Genomic DNA, 21,340 nt, shown 5'->3' on the forward strand with positions numbered 1-21,340 from the left:
AAAAGAAAAATGTTTCAAATAAGATTAATGTGCTGTAATATGTTTGCCACAGTACCACTGCTGTGTGAGCTATGCATTTTGGTTGACTTCTGAATTCTTATTCTAAAACAGTTTCACTGGAAGCTACAGGATAGCAAAAAACAATGTAGTCATCACATGGTCAAGCAAACAAGTCTGATGTATATAAAGAATAGAACCTGTATGTTCAGACCAAATAATGTTTCTAAAAACCAAGGTTTTTATTGTAACAGAATATAATCATTTCTTGTTTGAAGTTAATGGACGGTGCCCATAGTTAAGAGTACTGTATCAGATACTTAAAAATTTGCTAGGAGGCTAGATCTTATGGTCAGTGTTCTAATCACAAAAATAAATAAGAGGACAAGAAGTAACTTCTGTAGGTGAAGGATATGTTTACAGTACAATTGTAGTAATGATTTCAGAAGTATACACTTATCTCCAAATTCATGAATTTGTACATATTAAATATGTACAGATTTTCCATGTCAATCATACCTAATAAAGTGGTTTTAAAAAAGAGGTAAGTGGACAAATGGCTACAACTGGAAAATTTATTAATAACATAAAATTTTGCGCCATAATCGTACTGTTCTATTAAATGACACACAAATATCACTTGGCAGCTATCCTTCTAAATTCTTTGAAAATGGCTGGGCTTCTCCAATAATTTTTCACTGTTCTCTCTAAAAGTGAAAGTTTCTATAATCCTTTTTTTTTTCTATTTTTAATCTGTACTCTAATGAGTGTGATTGAAGAGGGTCTGCTATGAACTAACTGAACTGTATCCCCTCTAAATTCCTATGTTGAAGCCCTAACCCCTAATATACCTAAACCTGATGACAGAGCTTTTAGGATGTAATTAAAGTTAACTGAGGTCATAAGGTGGGGTCCTAATCCGATAGGATTGGTGGCCTCATAAGAGGAGGAAGGTCACATGAGCACACGGTGAGAAGGCAGCTGTCTGTAAGCCAGAAAGGAGAGCCCTCACCAGAACCCAACATTATTGACACCTAATCTCAGATTTCTAGCCTCCAGAACTATAAGAAAATACATTTGTTTTCTGAGCCACCTCGTTTATGGTATTTTGTTACGGCAGCCCAAACTGACTAGGACAGAGTAAACAGCTGAAGGTACAGTCACTAAAATAATCTCATTTTGGAAAACACAAATATATACATATACATATATGTATACATATATATGTATATGTATATATTTGTTTGTTTCACTTGTTTTTAATCTACACATAATGGACTCCATTTTCCTTCACACTGACTTCTGGGTCTCGATCAACCCATAATGGAATCAACCAAGCCAATCCTTGCTGAGTAGGGGCCTGGTCTTCGCTGTGACTCCCCAGAGGCAAGAACCAGAGTGACATCCACTCCTAGAACGAACAAAAGGAACAGAGACACATTAGGTAAGGCTCTAGGAATACAACAGAAAATGTTTAAAGTAATTTTTACATTTAAAAATTTTTTTACTCAAAACAAAGTTAAAATGTACTTAAGACTTGGCTTTAATTTAGTATTTAACCAAAACAAGGCAAACAAAAATCTCAGTTTCTACTTAAAAAGTTAAACAAAACAACTTGTCTTCAAAACAACTACCTCCCCCATGATTTAGACAAAATGTAGTTCTCTAGAGCCAGATTTCAATCAAAATGTATTTCAAATAAAATTCAGATTTGTGTAATACACAACTTCTAAGAAACATCTCAGTCAGAAGTCATTTCTGTCTCCTAAGAAGAAAAATCAAATGAGATATTTTCATATAGGCTTGAAACGTGTGAGACACAGCACATTCCTTGTCTAGAAACTGTTGAGAAGACAGGCGGCTTCTGATGCTCTCACCGAGCTCTGGGCTTGGGCCATCATCTCGTGGGATAAGTGAAGCAAGCAAAGAATTGTGCTCTTGGTGACCCCTTTTCCCATAAAGGACATCGCATTTCCTCCACGCTCCACGTAAAAAGAAGTAATGACCTGAAAAAGCACAAACAATATTATGGTGACTTTGCTCTGAGTGGTATATAAAAACAAATACATAACTCTCTACTAACTTGTCTGATTTGAATCTTAACCACATAAAGTATATACAACATTCTTAGTTTATACATTTAAAAATAGTTAAGATGGTATACTTTAGGTTTTGTGTTACTACAATTAAAATAAATATTCTTACTTTAAAATTTTCTCCCTTTGGAACTTGTACAAAGATTTGTAGTATCCTCCTAGAAGACTTTTGTAATTTAGAATATGCTCATGCATTTTCCAAATGATACAGTATCCTTTAAGTAAAAGAGTTTACAACATCTTATTTAAAAAATACACTTAGGGGGCAACTGGGTGGCTCAGTCAGTTAAGCACCTGACTCTTGATTTCAGCTCAATTCATTATCTCACAATTTGTAGGTCTGAGCCCCACAATAGGCCCTGCTCTGTCTGAAGCAGTCTGTCTCCCTCTGTTTCTCTCTGCCCCTCCCCAACTATGCACGCACACTTTTTCTGTCTCTCTCTCTCTCTCTTAAAAAAAAAATAAATAAATAAACATTTAAGACACATATTCAAAGTGACAAAAGACCACTTATAATTCACAAAATTTTAGTAAGAAAAGGAATGCTAACTATATTTAAGTGCCAACATACTATAAAGGAAAAATCTGTTTTGAGTCAAAACAATCGAAACTACCTATTATCTGACCAATACAACGTCAAGTATTTCAGTTCATTCACCCAAGGACTCTGGATGCTTTTATCCATCACAGAATCCTTTAAAGTAAGTCATTTTGTCTTAAAATAGAGACTACTTTTCAGTTCATGCAGCAGATTATTTCAAAAAGATGGCACAAATTGAGGTGCCTGGGTGGCTCGGTTGGTTAAGCATCTGACTTTGGCTCAGGTCATGATCTCACAGTCTGTGAGTTCGAGCCCTGCGTCAGGCTCTGTGCTGACAGCTCAGGGTCTGGAGCCTGCTTCGGATTCTGTGTCTCCCTCTCTCTCTGCCCCTCCCCCACTCGCACTCTCTCTCTGTCTTTCCAAAAATGAATAAACACTAAAAATTTTTTTTTTAAAAAAGATGGCACAAATAATAAATCATGATAGGTATAGCTTATTTAACAGAAGCAATTTATTCATAGATAATATGGGATTTGTATGTTACATCAGAATTTTCATAAACCAAATAATTATACATGATGTCTGAAAAATAACCCAAGATTGTCCAGGAGCTGAAATTATAGGTGACGGGCTTTGCTCTACTACACACTCATGTGTGTATGTTTGAAAGTTTTCATAATTAAAAGTTTAAAACTTTAAGGGACTATCTTAAGAATAAGACACTTGAATGATTCAAGCCCTTCTTGTCTTCCGCTAAGTCACTGGAGACAGCTACAGTATGATGGTTTCATACCCAGTTGGTAAGTGACAAGCCAAGAATTTAGGGATTATTTCCTTTCAATCTGACCTTTTGGTCATATCTGTGGAATTATACTCTGTCTGGTTTTAAGAATTTAATTATCACAGTTTATGCACTTATCATAATGTATCATGCTTAGTTTAAAAGCCTCATTTCTCAACCACGAAAAGCAAATATTCCCATTCTATTTTCACTATGCAAAACAAAATACCTATACTAGAAATACAGCTCCCTTCTGAAAAGGAGTCCGCTTTAGTGAGAAACTATAAAGTAAATCATTTGGACCAACAATGACTTTGTTTCAATGTCTATTCACATAAGCCTTACTTGATTCTTTAGTAGGAAAATAAATCTAAATGTTTACTAATTATTTAACTATGCAAAAGGTCCCAAGTAAGATTTAATGGGACTCTGCCACAATGTCTACCAAGTGACAGATTTCTTCATATTATTTTCCTGTCACTTAATGTGAAGACAAAAAGATTTTCTTCCCAAGACGTGTAAAGCATGAAGTATACTCCTCTGTTTATACCAAATCAAGATTTGCTAACCAAGTTTTTCTTAACTGTGGAACATTCTAAAACAGGGATTGTACTTTTTTATCTACTCCTTAGCTAATACATTTGCCTCAATTTCTCACCTAGAACTAAGAAACCCTTTTGTTCTCCAATACCATAGAAAGCTCCTTTTAATTCCTGGTATTTGAAACACAACGTGTGATCTGAATCTTACACAGTTTCAAAAACAAAAGCACTCCCGATAGTTTCCAAATATAAACAATGTTAACACCTAACTTCTTCAGTCACTGCTGTAGTCAACCCTCACATATATCCCTGATTGGAAACAGGTAAGTCACTTCATAGAGGAGATGAGTTCCAAAAGGTTTATAAATGGAGTATATACAAATCACATTACACACAATGCTATAAATTAGGTACTTGTATACTGAATTATATTTTAAATGCATTAGAGGATCTGACTTTTTAAAAAATACTACAATAAGGTCTTTAAGCTAACATAACTGTTCTAAAAATTCATCCATTTCTGTATGAATGTATAAATTGTGTGTTATGACACCTTGAAGGTTAGAATAACTCATCATACACTGACCATGTGTACTTTTTTAGTATTTATAATTATTCCAGAAAAAAAGTTTATTCAATTAAAACAGCTACACTCAAATTCATATTCAATTTTATAGTACATATAAGAGTATTTAGGATTTTGAAATCTTTTTAACAAAATAAGATATACTTTTGAGATAAATTCTAGTTAATATCATCTGAAGCATGGTTTACAGCTGAATATACAAACATCACCTAAAGCATGATTTAATGATGAAAGCACAAAAATTAAACACACATAATTTATATTCATTTAAATCACATTTCAATATTACTCAAACTGTATTCTAATTTAAAACCACATGTAAGATACATATAAATTAAATTAGTTGTTATTTCAACAATATGTGCCAATCACTATGTTAGGATAATGGGACGCTATGGGTTAGTGGAAATGATACAAAGGTGATTCCCACAAGCTTACAGTCTAACAACAGATCAACGCGTAAAACAAAACAGAGATACAATGTCTTAAGCACCATAATAATGGCATATATAAACTGTTACAGGTATACAACCTAGGAAGAGGCCAGTCACTCTTCCCTGTGTATGTCTGGAAGATAAGAAAAGACTTCCTAAAGGAAGGTAAATGAGTAAGAGAGATCTTAAACTCTGTATACAGACTGCCATCTGAAAAGAGAAGAAATTATATGAAGAAATAGACTTTTAAAATAAGTTTTATTGGGGCGCCTGGGTGGCTCGGTCGGTTAAGCGTCCGACTTCGGCTCAGGTCATGATCTCACGGTCCGTGAGTTCGAGCCCCGCGTCAGGCTCTGGGCTGACAGCTCAGAGCCTGGAGCCTGTTTCCGAGTCTGTGTCTCCCTCTCTCTCCGCCCCTCCCCTGTTCATGCTCTGTCTCTCTCTGTCTCAAAAATAAATAAACGTTAAAAATAAATAAATAAAATAAAATAAGTTTTATTTAGTGAAATGGGCCAAATAAAACTGAAACTTCAGAGATGTGGGGGGAAAACTAAAACTGATGTAAGATTCAAAATGCAAGATTACAAAACTCCTTATGCACTTGATAGAGAGCTTTGGGTTGTAAGGTTTCAGCTTTTAAAGGAGTATCTGGTGGCAGGCAGACTGTGTGACTGCAGGTGGGAGCACACAGCATAAAGAGGAATGGCTGCTGATGTGCCATCCAGACTGGAGAAGACCCAGAAACTTCGGGGCCACGTGAGCCACGGCCACGGTTGCATCAGCAAGCACCGGAAGCACCCCGGAGACCAGGGGAGTGCTGGTGGCATCTCCACAGGATCCATATCAACAAATATCATTCGGTTGGCACGAGGCATTACCACTTAAAGAGGAGCCAGAGCTTCTGCCCAACTGTCAACCTCGATAAACCCTGGACGTTGGTCAGTGAACAGACACAGGCAAATGCTGCCAAAAACAAGACGGGAGCTGCTCCCATAACCGATGTGGTGCAATGGGGCTACTGCAAAGTCTGGGGGAAGGGCAAGCTCCCCAAACAGCCTGTCAGCGTGAAGGCCTGAAGCCACATGGAAGAAGGTTCATTAAATACTGGCAAGTGCGTTCCAAAAAAAAAAAAAGAATAGGAAGTTATGGATACAAGTTGGTTGAAGCATCCCATGTCTAGAATGCCCATGATATCAACCATTCATCTCTGAAAATCTAACACTGCCTCCTCGAAGAGGCTTTGCTGACGTCCTAATACAGTTAAAGAGCCCAACCTCTGACTATCATTCGACCTTGACTATCACCGAACCTTTTAAGACAAGCAATGCTGACAGATTTGGTCAATAAGGAAACAATGAGTCATTTTTAGATTCAGACAGGTTATTACTTAACGTTAAAAACAAAAGCAACAGTAGCCAAAGCGCCAGCTCCCAGTCTCTTTCGCAGGGTGACACTGACACAGGGGGGCCAGATGACAGCAATGCAGACAGCAGGGCACTCTGCGGAAGAGCCCCGGCCCCGCTGCAGCCGAGCTGCTTACAGCCTGCAGCTATCCTGCAAGGGAACTGAGGCAGAAAGCCTCACTCATCAGAACCCAGGAGGTAGTAAGAAACAGGCTCGTGACAGACATCCCAGGAAGAGTGAAGCAAGTAAGAAACAGTCTTGTAGCAGTTCCTCACAAGCCTCCCATGTTCTCATGTTCCAGAAGGATCAGAGGAAGCTCTGCAAGACTTAGATAAGCTGTGATTAGGCCTTGCCTCTGTGGACGGCGTGCATAAAATGCAAGGCTGGCAGGGAACCCTGGGGAAGCTCTTCTCTAACAGGACTATGTAGAACTACGTCATTGCTATATTTATGACATCATACTAAAACTATACTGACCCAAATGATGAAAATGGGGCATATCAGAACGTGTGAGATAATGTTAAGGCCATGCCTAGAAGGTAATTAGAGCTAAAAATACTTGAGAATACATTTTTAAAAAATCAGTGAAATAAGACTATCACAAAAAAGCCATAAATTAAAACAAAAGGAGAAAGAAATAAGCTTAAAGAGAAATTAATGAAATGGGGGAAAACATTAAAGGGAGGATCAACAAAGTCCACCGTTCATTCTTTGAAAAGAATGATAATAATAAAACATACAAACACACAGTAAGACCAATCAAGAGAACTAGAGGAAAGAATAGTTTAATACCTCGAATGAAATGGGACCTCCCTCTAGATCTGACAGACATTTAAAGAATAAGATGATTTGATGAATAATCTTAGGGCTAGGAATTCAAAACTTTAGATAAAATACTAGAAAAACATAACTTACTGACACCAAAAATTAAAAATCTCAAAATTCTAGATTTAAAAAATTCAATCTTTTGAATTAAATTAAATTAAAAAATTTACAATCTTTCCCAAAAGAAAACTCCAGGTCTGAATTGCTTCATCATCAAATTCTACTAGACATTTAAGCATTAAATACCACCAATTCCAATCAACTATTTCAAAAGGAAATAAGAGTTACATAAAAATAATTTATACATATAAAGATGGATTAATTTTGATATTAAAACCTGACAAAAGTTTCCTGAGAAAGAAGACAGATGCAGTCATTATAAAACCATTTTCTGCATAAGAAAATTGGTAGAATTCTAAAAACATTAACAAACTAAATCTGTTAATATATAAAAGGAATAGTACATCACAACCTAAGTTGAAATTCTCCCAGAAGTGCAAGGATGTTTAAAATTTTTAAATGAATCAATCTAATCCATCACCTTAATGGAATACAGGGGGAAAAAAAATCATGTTTATCTTAAAAGATACAGAAAAAGCACTGTACATTTGTTATTAAAAAAAAAAACACCTTGGTAAAGCAAGACTAAAAGGAAACTTACTTTTCTTTACTTAATTGAAAAAAACTACCATAAACAGCACAGTGAGAGGTGAAAAATTAAAGGTCTTTCCTTTGAGTTTGGAAACAAGGATTGCTGGGTAGATGGCTCATATATAAAAACTGAGTACACTTCTACACATTCAACAATAGTTAGAAAATCAACTATCAAAAATTCATTTTCACTGAGAGACAAGAATATTCATTGAAGCAGGATCCAAAATGGCTCTCCATTAAAATAAAAAAACCAAAATATCTTTCAACACTGTAGCATAGTGAACACTGGACAAGTAAACTAACTCTACCTACAGGAAGCAGGATGAACAAGTCTCAGATGCATACTGATGACAGAAAGCAGTCATATGATTCCATTTTACAAAACTTAAAAAATCAGGAATTGTTGCAAACATGTACGCATAATTAAGTGGTAAGATTACCAAGAAAAGTAAAGAATGATTACCATAAACTCAAAGTAACAACTACCTTTCAGGAGAGAAGAGCTCAAAAAGGGGGATGGCAAATGTTCCCTGGGTGCTGGCAATGCCTGGATCAGGCAGGTTCACTATGTGATGCCTGAGCTATGTATGTTCTGTGTAATCTCCACATATGTGCTGTGTTTCACAGATAAAAAGGATAGACAACATAAGTGAATATATTACCTAATGAGGGGACTTAAATGTAAGCCTTAGTTTATTCTTCTTGAAAATGAGTGTACTCTAAAAGTGATCTTACATATTTATTAATAAAAATCATTAAAACACTTAACACATTATAATGAGTCATAGGAATACTGCAGAATAATCTACATTAAATATACTGATACACAGAATGCACCTAACACTGTGCCCGGCATAGGGGCGCCTGGGTGGCTCAGTTGGTTGAGCATCTGACTTCGGCTCAGGTCATGATCTCACAGTTCGTGAGTTCGAGGCTCTGTGCTGAAAGCCTGGAGCCTGCTTCAGATTCTGTGTCCCCCTCTCTCTCCGCCCCACCCCTGCTTGTGCTCTGTCTCTCTTTGTCCTTCAAAAATGAAAAAACATAAAAAATAATTTTTTTAAATAAAAAAAAATACCATGCCTGGCACAAAGGGAACGATCAATAAATAGTAAATAGCTATTCTTTGGGGTTGTTACTATTTAGTTATAGTCACTGGTTATTTTTACTTACTTCAAGAAGACCTGACAAGTACTTGACACAAATTTCAAATGGCTTTGTGAGAGGAGAGTGTGAGCTCCATCCCGGAGATGCCGTGAGGTGAGCCATCCCTCGTAAGGTCCTCTCGAGGGAAGGCAGGCCATAGAAGTGAGGGGCATCAGTGACTCTCAGGCTCTGGAGCAGTCTCAGAGCCAGCTGTGTCTGGAAAACGTGAAGAAGTTCCAAGCATTTCCTGTGTATGTAAAGCAAGGAAGAAAAAAATCAACAAGAGAACAAGTGTGATGGGCTAATGGGTTAACTTACTGATGGCAGAGAGTTACTAACAACTTAGTATGTTAGTTAGAAAAATACGCACCAAGAGAAATGGCGGTCTCAAAACAAGGCTTTTCAAGGAAAACATAGTTAAAATATGAGGTGAAAGACCAGTAACAATTACACTGAAAAAGAGATAAGTGATATTGGTATTGGTACCCAAAAATAAAACCAAAAATTAGAATGGAAAATTAAATGCATACTTTAAATGAGTTAAATTGGCATATATTAAACCTATACTTTTAATCATCTGGAATCATTCAAAAATTGAATTTTTAATTAGCTGAAATTGTTTTCCCCAGAAAGCTAAAATAAAAGGTTTTAATGAGTTTGACACATAATTTACATGAAACAATCAAGAGAACATTTTTTTTTTTAGGAAACAAAATCCCTGAAACTAATAGATAGGCATGGATCCAAAGATGAAATTCCTGGGGGAAGTATCAGCGTGTAACAAAGCTTGAATAAAGTCTGAAATTTCCTCAGTTATACAGATTTTTAGACTCCAAAACTGATGACTACTATGTTTTTAATATTACAGTACTACAGTATCGTATGTGTAGTTGAATTACAGTATTATGAGTATAGTTGAATGATTTTTAAAGATCACAATTCTTCTACACCTGACATCCAACTGCTTTTAAAGTTTTAGAAACACATATAACTTGCAACAAAGCCTAAAAGTTATTTGTATAAATTCATATTTCCCACAGGTCAACAACAAAGTACAGCTGACCAACAACAAAGTACAGTTAGAGGCACTAACCCCATGTGCCGTCAAAAATCCTCATATACTTTGTGACTCTCCAAAAACTCAACTAACAGCAAACTGTTGACCAGAAGCCTTACTGATAACATAAAACAGTCAATTAACACACATTTTGTATGTTTTCTGTTATAATACTCTGTATTCTTACAAAAAGGCAAGCTAGCGGAAAGAAAACATTATTATTATTTTTTTTTTTTTTAAGTAAGCTCTATGCCCAATGTGGGGCCTGAACTCAAAACCCTGAGATCAAGAGCTTCATGCTCTACTGACTGAGCCAGCCAGTTGTCCCAGTAAAGGAAAATATTATCAAGAAAATCATAAAAGTACTATACTGTATTTATTCAAAAAAATCCAGGTAAAAATAGACCCACATAGTTCAAACCTGGGCTGTGCAAGAATCAACTATAATCTAATCAACAGTATTAAAAAATGTTCTTCTGTTCTTTAAATTAACATACCAGTCATTCTCATTTTCTGCCCCTCTTACCTTAACGCTTGCAAAAGAAAACTACCAAAGGAAATAGTGCCTCTGCAGATATCTAACCAATCCCAGTTCAACCGCCACCAGTTCCCTCTCCTAGTCCCTGTGAACATTCCCCAAGCTCCACACCCAGTTTGTCTCATAACCATGCAAGTTCCTCTCAACATCCAAGAAGAGTCCACAGCGCTGTTTCTCAAAGTCTAGCCCAAGGACTACCTATGGTGCTTACCTAATATGTATATTCCTGAGCTGCTGATAATATTTTAACAAGTCCCCCAGGAGATTCTATACACATTACAGGTCTAGCTGCACAGAATCTACCATCAATGGATTCACTGTTTTTGTCTTCAGCACTTTAATAAGGTATCAATGTACGTAGTAAAACTCACGAATCTTATAGATACACGACATGATTTATGTATGTATATAATCATGCAACCACCAAGCATAACAACATATAAAACATTCTCATCACCTCAGAAGGCTCCTAGGTGACCCTCTCTAGTGAAATTTTTATTGACTTGTATTCTAAATTTACTAATCCGCTTTTATACTGTGTCTAGCCCACTATTAAGCCCATGAGATGAATTTTTTACTTGAAAAACTGTAGTCTCCATTTCTCTGCTATCGATATTCTCCATAGTTTTACCAATATTACGCATATTTTCATCTAATATATATTATATTTATATTTAAAATATTACTTAGGGGTGCCTGGGTAGTTGAGTCAGTTAAGTATCCAACTTGATTTCGGCTCAAGTCATGATCTCATGGTTCCTGAGTTCAAGCCCCATGTCAGGCTCTGTGCTGACAGCCTGCTTGAGATTCTGTCTCCTTCCCTCCTTGCCCCTCCCCCCACTCATCCTCTCCCTCTCAAAATAAACTTTAAAACATAAAATATTATTTGTAGTAATAATTTATATTATATATATTATAATTACATTTACTATATTATATATTATTTATAATATAAATTATATAATTATGATATATTATAATATTATAATATATATTATAATAACTTATAAGAATAAAGTTCCTGTAATAGTTGACATCTGTGGGTCTATTTCTAATGATATTTTTCTCTGAACTACAGGAGACATTTTCCTACTTCTTTATAGTTCTCCTCATTTGTGATTGTATGTCAAACCTTTGCGTCCAAGAGTTACTGAGGGGCACCTGGCTGGCTCAGTTGGTAGAGTATTTGACTCTTGATCTCAGGGTTGTGAGTTTCAGACCCACATTGTGTATAAAGATTACTTAAAAATGTTTAAAAAAAAAGTTATTGAGGGAAAATTACGTAATAGTTTCTCATAGAAATGGCTTTCAGATCTAGTCAGGTGTTGAACTGAATTAGGGGTATTTGACACTTTGGTTTGTTTCAAATGATAATATGTGTGGGGGATCAGGTCTTTCCCTCCAGCAGAGACTTGGGATCGCAGCATAAGAAGACCTCATCAAATAGAAAACTTTTAAACATCAAAGGACACTACCCAAAAAGTGAAAATATAACCTACAGAATGGGAGAAAAATTTGCAAATCATATTCGATACGATATTTTAAAAAGATTTTTTTAATTTTTATTTATTATTGAGAGAGAGAGAGAGAAACAGAGCGTGAGCAGGGGAGGAACAGAGAGGAGACCAGAATGTGAAGCAGGTTCCAGGCTCTAGGCTCTGAGCTGTCAGCACAGAGCCTGATGCAGGGCTCAAACCCACGAATTGTGAGATCATGACCTGAGCCAAAGTCGGACCCTTAGCCGACTGAGCCACCCCGGCGCCCCATATTCGATACGATATTGATGTCTAGAATATATAAAAAGACAGCTCAACAACAAAAAAACAAACAACCCAATGCAAAAATAGGCAAAAGACTTGAATACACATTTTTCCAAAGAAGATATACAAATAACCAGCAAGCACAGGAAAGGATGCTGAGCATAATTTTTCATGAGGGAAATAAAATCAAAACCAAAATGATTCCAGTTTCTACCACTAGGATGGCCATAAGAAGAAGTGTTACAGAGGACATAGAGAAATTAGAAGACTTATACATTGCTAGTGGGAATGTAAAATGGTGTAGCTGCTACGGAAAAGAGTTCGGCACTTCTTCAAGAAAATAATCCCAGAGTAACCACATGAGCCAGCAAGTCCAGTCATAGGTGTATACGGGGGAACTAAAAACATGCGTTCACACAAAAACGTGTATGTAAATGTTCAAAGCTGCATTATTCACAATACTCAAAAGTAGAAACAACTCAAATGTCCACCACCAGATGAATGGATAAACAAAATGTGGTCTATCTGTACATGGACTACTGTTCAGTCATAGGAAGCAATGAGCACTGATATGTGCTAGAATATGGATGGAGCTTGAAAGCGTGATGCGAAATCAGACACAAAAGATCATATATGTCTGATTCCATTCATATAAAATGTACAGAATAAGTAAATTCCCAGAGAGACAAAAATTAGTGCTTGGTTGCCACAGGCTTGGGTAAGGGTACAAAGTTTCTTTTCAGAGTAATGAAAAGAAAGAATTAAATGGTGACAGTTGAACAACATTGTACACATACCAAAACGATTCAATTGTATACTTTAAAATGGTTAAGATAGTAAATTTTATCTAATTAAAAAAATTTTAAGTCAGAATTATAGACACACATTGGAAAATCATCTATGTAGTTAAAAAAAAAGTCATAAAGTCACAGAAATGGGTATGATTGCTCAGATACATGTATAGAGAATTAAGAGAGGACCAAGAGACAGTAAAATACTGTGTGTGTATGTGTGTGTGTGTGAGAGAGAGAGAGAGAGAGAGAGAGAGAGAGTGAGTGTGTGTGTATGTGTGTGTGTGTGTATGAAATTATAATCAGGCTATACAAGAGACTTCATTGAAATGAAAACAAACAGACCACAACTGATTACTACTGAAGTCTTGCTTCCTCAATTTGAAACCAGTAAACAAGTAAGACTCTTTGGAAATCAAAACGAAACTAGTTTCTACATGAATGTCCCCGAACCTTCAACAACACAAATGGTACCTGTCAGTAACTGCCATGAAACTGAGCAGCAAGGTATTGAAAAGAGCAATCAGTTCTTTCTGTACTTGTTGCCTGACAGCAGTCCGGATGTCATCTGTTTCCTCTCGTGCCTGTGACTCCGTCAGAACCAGCAGGTCTAACAGTGGGTTTGGACTCTAAACAATAATATTAAAAAAATATGTTTACTCTCTAATTGAGCTGTATGTTGTTCCTATAAAGATTTTTGTTGCAAATCACATTCTGGATTACCTAAGAGTTATATTACCTAACCTGTAGGTACGGGTCTCTAGTGCATTAGTAGAGATGCTCTAAACTCAAAAGGTGCTTCATATGTTATCTCAAAAGAAGAACAGCACATCTATTACAGAAAACTGAGGAAAATATAAAGAAGCACAATGAGAAAAACAAAAACCCCATGATCACACTTCACAGAGATAGCTGCTATGAGTAGACTGGTGTATACTATCCTCATTGTGGGAGAATAAACATAAACAGAATTCTAATTCTGTATTTTTAACAAAACTGAGACCAAGTGAAAAAATCCGCTATAATAACCCCTTTTTAAACATAATGTTGGGGAACCTGGGGCGCTCAGTCTGTTAAGCATCTGACTTCGGCTCAGGTCATGATCTCGCGGTTCGTGGGTTTGAGCCCCAAGTCAGGACAGCTCAGAGCCCGGAGCCTGCTTTGGATTCTGTGTCTCCCTCTCTCTCTGTGCCCCTCCCCCACTCATACTCTGTCTCTCAAAAATAAACAAACATTAAAAAAATAATTAAAAAACAGGGGCACCTTGGTGGCTCAGTTGGGTAAGCTTCCGACTTCAGCTCAGGTCATGATCTCACAGTGAGTTCAAGCCCCACATCAGGCTCTGTGCTGACAGCTCAGAGCCTGGAGCCTGCTTCAGAGTCTGTGTCTCCCTCTCTATGTGCCCTCTCCCCCTCGTGCTCTGGCTGCCTCTCTCTCTCAAAAATAAATATTTAAATTTTTTTAAATAAAAATAAAAAAATAATAAACATAATGTTATCAGTATTTCTTCAAACACAATATTTTAATATCTGATTATTTTTCAATCATAAGGATTTCCACACCAACTACTAAATCATCAGTGATTTTTAATTTCATGGAGATGTGCAGCAGGGTGTTCAACTCAGATTGTATCTGGTGTATGAATTCCAAGCTATGATATTACTAAATCAAAATAGTTTTAACAGTTTTAATGTTTTCAACATATATTGCCAAATTGTCTCTACAAAACATGCACCAATAGACATGACGATGCGGGGTGGGAGAAGATCACAGCATTCAAGCCAATGCTGAGTATTATTACTGCTGTCATCTTTGCCGATTTGATAGGCTGAGAAATAAAACTAGTATTATTTAAATTTTTTCTTGTTTCCCAACTTTGAAAAAATGTAACTAAAGAAACGTAACAGGATTATTTTTAATAATACTAAGAATAGAAAATGTTACATTAACCAACAGCATTAAAGACAGCTGGAATAGTTATTCATCAAAGAAAACAAGATTCCTCCATTTAATTTTTCGATTAGGCTAGAAGATGAGCATTTTCTTATTTTACAGATGGGCAAACAGATTTATAAAGAGGTTATGTAACTTGTCCAAAGTCATACAAATGAACAAAGCAAGGATTCAGCCTGAGAATCATCTAACTTCAAATATGGCTAATATCCTGTCCCCTGTATTACATCACATTAATACTGCATATTACAACATAAAAGAAGAGATAAAATGTAATTGGTATTGTTATGCAATCCTTCACCTAAAGAACTCAAAAAATAACTGCATTCTTTTTGGGGAAAAAAATTTTTTTAAATGGGAAGAAAATTCTAAGTTGTTTATATTACATACTATATACCATATACTTCAATCAAGTACACAGAATTATAAATAATATGACTGTGAGGGGTGCCTGGGTGGCTCGGTCAGTTAAGCGTCTAACTCTAGATTGTGTCACGGTCGTGGGATCAAGCCCTACGTTGAGGTCCACACTGAGCTTGGGATTCTCTCTGTCTCCTTCTCTCTCTGCCCCTCCCCAGCTCATGCTCTCTCTCTCAAAATAAATAAACATTTTTTTTTAAATAATATACCTGTGGGACTTTAGAAAGTATTGGTAACAGATGTTTTCTTTTAACTTACTTTACTATGTTCCACACCTAAAGAGCATTTGTCTTTTCATCTTTTCCTTTCATCCTGAACAAGAAGTGCCTCATTTGAATCAAATAAAATTACATAAAACATAACTATAACTTCTACATTTTATACAGGAATAAAACAATCAAGATACACATTTAGTAAGTCATAAAAATAAATATATATACTATAGTATTCTTAGCTCCAAATAACCAAAGGCTGAATTACACCCACCTTTCCTCCAACTCTGATAAATACTGACAAGATGAACAAACCTGGGTTTTGTTTTGGTTTTTTTGACACAGTAAATTTTAATTTCCATAATATCAAAGTGTTTTATTTTGTTTTTTTAATATGAAATTTATTGTCAAACTGGTTTCCATACAACACCCAGGGCTCATCCCAAAAGGTGCCCTCCTCAATGTCCATCACCCACCCTCCCCGCCCTCCCACCCCCATCAACCCTCAGTTTATTCTCAGTTTTTAAGAGTCTCTTATGGTTTGGCTCCCTCCCTCTCTGACTTTTTTTTCCCCTTCTCCTCCCTCATAGTCTTCCGTTAAGTTTCTCAGGATCCACATAAGAGTGAAACCATATGGTATCTGTCTTTCTCTGTGACTTATTTCACTTAGCATAACACTTTCCAGTTCCATCCACGTTGCTGCAAAGGGCCATATTTCATTCTTTCTCATTGCCACGTAGTACTCTATTGTATATATAAACCACAATTTCTTTATCCATTCATCAGTTGATGGACATTTAGGCTCTTTCCATAATTTGGCTATTGTTGAAAGTGCTGCTATAAACATTGGGGTACAAGTGCCCCTATGCATCAGCACTCCTGTATCCCTTGGGTAAATTCCTAGCAGTGCTATTGCTGGGTCATAGGGTAGATCTATTTTTAATTTTTTGAGGAACCTCCACACTGTTTTCCAGAGCAGCTGCACCAGCTTGCATTCCCACCAACAGTGCAAGAGGGTTCCCGTTTCTCCACATCCTCGCCAGCATCTATAGTCTCCTGATTTGTTCATTTTGGCCACTCTGACTGGCGTGAGATGGTATCTCAATGTGGTTTTGATTTGTATTTCCCTGATGAGGAGTGACGTTGAGCATCTTTCCATGTGCTGGTTGGCCATCTGGATGTCTTCTTTAGAGAAGTGTCTATTCATGTTTTCTGCCCATTTCTTCACTGGCTTATTTGTTTTTCGGGTGTGGAGTTTGGTGGGCTCTTTATAGATTTTGGATACTAACCCTTTGTCTGATATATATTTGCAAATATCTTTTCCCATTCCATTGGTTGCCTTTTAGTTTTGTTGGTTGTTTACTTTGCAGTGCAGAAGCTTTTTATCTTCATGAGGTCCCAATAGTTCATTTTTGCTTTTAATTCCCTTGCCTTTGGGGATGTGTCAAGTAGGAAATTGCTGCGGCTGAGGTCAGAGAGGTTTTTTCCTGCTTTCTCCTCTAGGGTTTTGATGGTTTCCTGTCTCACATTCAGGTCCTTCATCCTTTTGGAGTTTATTTTTGTGAATGGTGTAAGAAAGTGGTCTAGTTTCATCCTTCTGCATGTTGCTGTCCAGTTCTTCCAGCACCGTTTGTTAAAGAGACTGTCTTTTTTCCATTGGATATTCTTTCCTGCTTTGTCAAAGATTAGTTGGCCATACATTTGTAAGTCCAGTTCTGGAGTCTCTATTCTATTCCATTGGTCTATGTGTCTGTTTTTGTGCCAATACCATGCTGTCTTGGTGATGACAGCTTTGCACTAGAGGCTAAAGTCGGGGATTGTGATGCCTCCCACTTTGGTCTTCTTCAATATTACTTTGGCTATTCAGAGTCTTTTGTGGTTCCATACAAATTTTAGGATTGTTTGTTCTAGCTTGGAGAAGAATGCTGGTGCAATTTTGATTGGGATTGCATTGAATGTGTAGATAGCTTTGGGTAGTATTGCCATTTTAATAATATTTATTCTTCCAATCCATCAGCATGGAATGTTTTTCCATTTCCTTGTATCTTCTTTAATTTCCTTCAAAAGGTTTCTATAGTTTTCAGCCTACAGATCTTTTACATCTTTGGTTAGATTTATTCCTATGTATTTTATGCTTCTTGGTGCAATTGTGAATGGGATCAGTTTCTTTATTTGTCTTTCTGTTGTTTCATTATTAGTGTATAAGAATGCAACTGATTTCTGTACATTGATTTTGTATCCTGCAACTTTGCTGAATTCATGTATCAGTTCTAGCAGACTTTTGATGGAGTCTATCGGGTTTTCCATGAATAATATCATGTCATCTGCAAAAAGTGAAAGATTGACTTCATCTTTGCCAATTTTGATGCCTTTGATTCCCTTTTATTGTCTGACTGCTGATGCTAGAACTTCCAACACTATGTTACACAACAGCGGTGAGAGTGGACATCCCTGTCATGTTCCTGATCTCAGGGGGAAAGCTCTCAGTTTTGCCCCATTGAGGATGATAAAAGCTGGGTTTTTTTAAGTATTTTTTAAATTTTTTATTCTTTTTAATATTTGTTTATTTTTGAGAGAGAGAGAGACAGAGTATGAACACGGGAAGAGGAGAGACAGGGGGAGACACAGACTCCGAAGCAGGCTCCAGGCCCTGAGCTGTCAGCACAGAGCCCGATACGGGGCTCGAACTCACAACCACGAGATCATGACCTGAGCCTAAGTTGGACGCTCAAGCAACTGAGCCACTCAGGCACCCTAATATTTATTTATTTTTGAGAGAGAGAGAGAGAGAGAAAGACAGACAAACAGACAGAGGACAAGTGGGGAAGGGGTAGAAAGAGAGGGAGATGCAGGATCTGAAGCAGGCTCCAGGCTCTGAACGTCACCACAGAGCCCGACGTGGGGCTCAAACTCAAGAACCATGAGATGGTGACCTGAGCTGAAGTCAGGCACTCAACTGACTGAGCCATCCCACATGCCCCAACAAGCTGTTTTTAATGCAAATTCCATCTTGGTAAAATATAATTTTACTATCAGGAATTATTAATCCTGATATACAAATAAAAATTAAGTAGAAACTACTGACTAGTAGGTTAATATATTGTACAGAATGCATAAAGGATGTTAAAACTAAGGTTCTTCCCTAAAACCTCAATCTGTTAATAATTTGTTTCTGCTTGCAATTGCCGAGACTTTTTCCCTTTAGAACACATCTTTGATTTACATGTTAATATTAAGATTCAGTAAACCTCAGCAACATTACTTCTAAAATATAGGATGAATTACTGTTTTTCATGTACAATAAAAAGAAGTCTCTACTGATGCCTACTGATCTCAAGTGCTTAATCACACCTGAAGGTTTTGTCTTTAGACATCAGTGTTCAATCCTAATTTTAAACCACCTACGTGGGTCATAACTTTGTCACTGTGACCTCCAAAAAGCAACGGCTTCTACAAGGATGGTTCATTTTCTTTACCGCTCATCACATCCACTTTACCATCCATCAGCAGCCTACAACAATGAGATGTGCAATGTCCTCCATGAAGTCTGAGCGCACATGAGCCTGTGAAAGTTAGCCAACAAAGACAGCCATATGCTGTATAGCACTGATAGCCTCCCCGCTAAAGAATTATGGCTCCACTTTTATGAACTTCCATCAAAAAAGTGCATTCTGCTCTCTCTCTCTATAAAATTAAACTTTCAAAAAATATAAATTTAATTACTCCGCGATCAAAAAGAATGAAATCTTGTGATTTGCAACAATTGGATGGAACTAGAGTGTATTATGCTAAGCAAAATAAGAGAAAGACAAATATCATATGATTTCACTCATATGTGGAATTTAAGAAACAAAACAGATGAACATAGGGGAAGGGAAGCAAAAGTAAGATGAAAACAGAGGGTGACAAACCATAAGAGACTCTTAATTACAGAGAACAAACTCAGGGCTGCTGGAGGGGAGGTGGGTCGGGGGATGGTCTAAATGGATGACGGGCATTGAGGACACTTGTTGGGATGAGCACCAGGTGTTAGATGTAAGTGATTAATCACTAAATTATATTCCTAAAACCATTCTTACACTATCTGTTAACTAACTTGGATTTAAATTCATAAAAGAAATGCATTCTGAAAAGAAAAGTATTCAAACTCAGCACTTCTAGGTTATTTTATACATTAACCAAATTATCATTACATTAAAATGTAAATTAGTAATGTCATAAATTCCTAAAGTGCCTAAAATGTTTGTAATAAATAAATGTTCTGATAAAACACACAGACGATTTTTCACAAGAGAAAGGTTCTCAATCATCCTCAGTTAATTAGCTGATTTTCTTTATACTTCCTGTTCACATCCTTCTGCCTGATCAAGTCCTCAAGTATTCTGCCTGATGTTACCAATTTCTGCCACTGCTTTTGCATACCTCTTCATGTTATGTCCATACATTCAAAACAATTCCTTTGGAAATGCTACTTTACTCACCTTAAATCATCTCTCACTTACTTTACCCACTTTAAATGAAAAACTTTAAAAGGCATTTGACTTTCCATTTTCAGGCTTCTCTTATTCTGAACATTCGTCTTTACATAACACTTAATAATTTAATCCTTGTAGCATGACAGAGAGCAAGCTGTCTTGATAGTGGATTCTTAAGTCCATTTTGCTCACACTTTGCTTACTTATTTTTGACAGAGCACAAGTGGGGGAGGGGCAGAGAGAGAGGGAGAGGCAGAATCCGAAGCAGGTTCCAGGCTCTGAGCTGTCAGCACAGAGCCCGACACAGGGCTTGAACCCACGAACCATGAGATCATGACCTGAGAGCCCCAAAGTCAGCCACTTCACCAACGAGCCACCCAGGTACCCCTAAATATTAAGTTTTAACTCTCTAGTTACAGTTAATTTAGTAAATATATTTTAATAGGCATGAATAGTGATTTTTCCACTGTACATACCATGTACACAGTCTAGTAAACAAACGTTAATTACTGCACAGAGTTTCGGGAAAAGAAGCTAAACCCAAGCCCACCATAACTACTATTTTCACAACCCAAAGCAATCCTAACTCCCAGAATATAAGAACTTCAACCTAAGGAGGAGATTGTTTTAGAAGTTATTCTCCTTTAAAAAGTGTAAAAAGATTATGAAGTTATAAAAAATTTATAGATCAAAAATCAATTTATAAAAAACCTTAGAGGAAAAGCTTCATAGAGATTCTTCTAATAATATTTTAATATCCAATCTCTAAAATATTTAAGCATGCCTAAAAGCTGAAAGAGGAACTATAATGACATAAGGTTTTACTGTTTTGCTTTATTAAAAATGGTCATAAAATAACTGCCTCCAAATACTTTAATATTTTTAACAATTAAGCGATTAAAGAATATAAAAGTACAATAAATATGGTGCTCTGAAATCATCCTCGAGAACACAACAGGGGAGCAAAATTTGTAAGTCTATGTTCTCTGGGAGTTCAATCATATTATTAAGGTTCACTTATCAATTAAGCACTTTAAGATGCTGGAATTAGTCCGTCATCTCTCATTTGTATTAGAAATATCTTTCTGTTTATCATGTCTTTTTAACTGTGTTTAAAGTATTTCTTGCCAT

The 21,340-nt window shown here is 36.5% G+C and overlaps 1 protein-coding gene and 1 pseudogene across 4 annotated transcripts in view; one reads left to right on the forward strand and one right to left on the reverse strand.

Annotated features, from left to right (window-relative positions):
* Positions 1-21,340, reverse strand: part of RTTN (rotatin) — a 160,501-nt gene that overhangs the window by 70,343 nt on the left and 68,818 nt on the right. For all 4 annotated transcript variants that reach the window (XM_053206000.1, XM_027069160.2, XM_053206003.1 and 1 more), the window contains 4 exons: positions 13,624-13,778; positions 9,031-9,250; positions 1,875-2,003; positions 1,298-1,408 (listed from right to left, as the gene is read on the reverse strand). In XM_053206000.1, the coding sequence (XP_053061975.1) occupies positions 1,298-1,408; positions 1,875-2,003; positions 9,031-9,250; positions 13,624-13,778 (615 nt within the window). The remainder of the gene's footprint in view (positions 1-1,297; positions 1,409-1,874; positions 2,004-9,030; positions 9,251-13,623; positions 13,779-21,340) is intronic.
* LOC106982237 (60S ribosomal protein L27a-like) lies at positions 5,516-6,064 on the forward strand (annotated as a pseudogene).

This window comes from Acinonyx jubatus, chromosome D3, assembly GCF_027475565.1.
Source record: "Acinonyx jubatus isolate Ajub_Pintada_27869175 chromosome D3, VMU_Ajub_asm_v1.0, whole genome shotgun sequence".
NCBI classification, from domain to species: Eukaryota; Metazoa; Chordata; class Mammalia; order Carnivora; family Felidae; genus Acinonyx; species Acinonyx jubatus.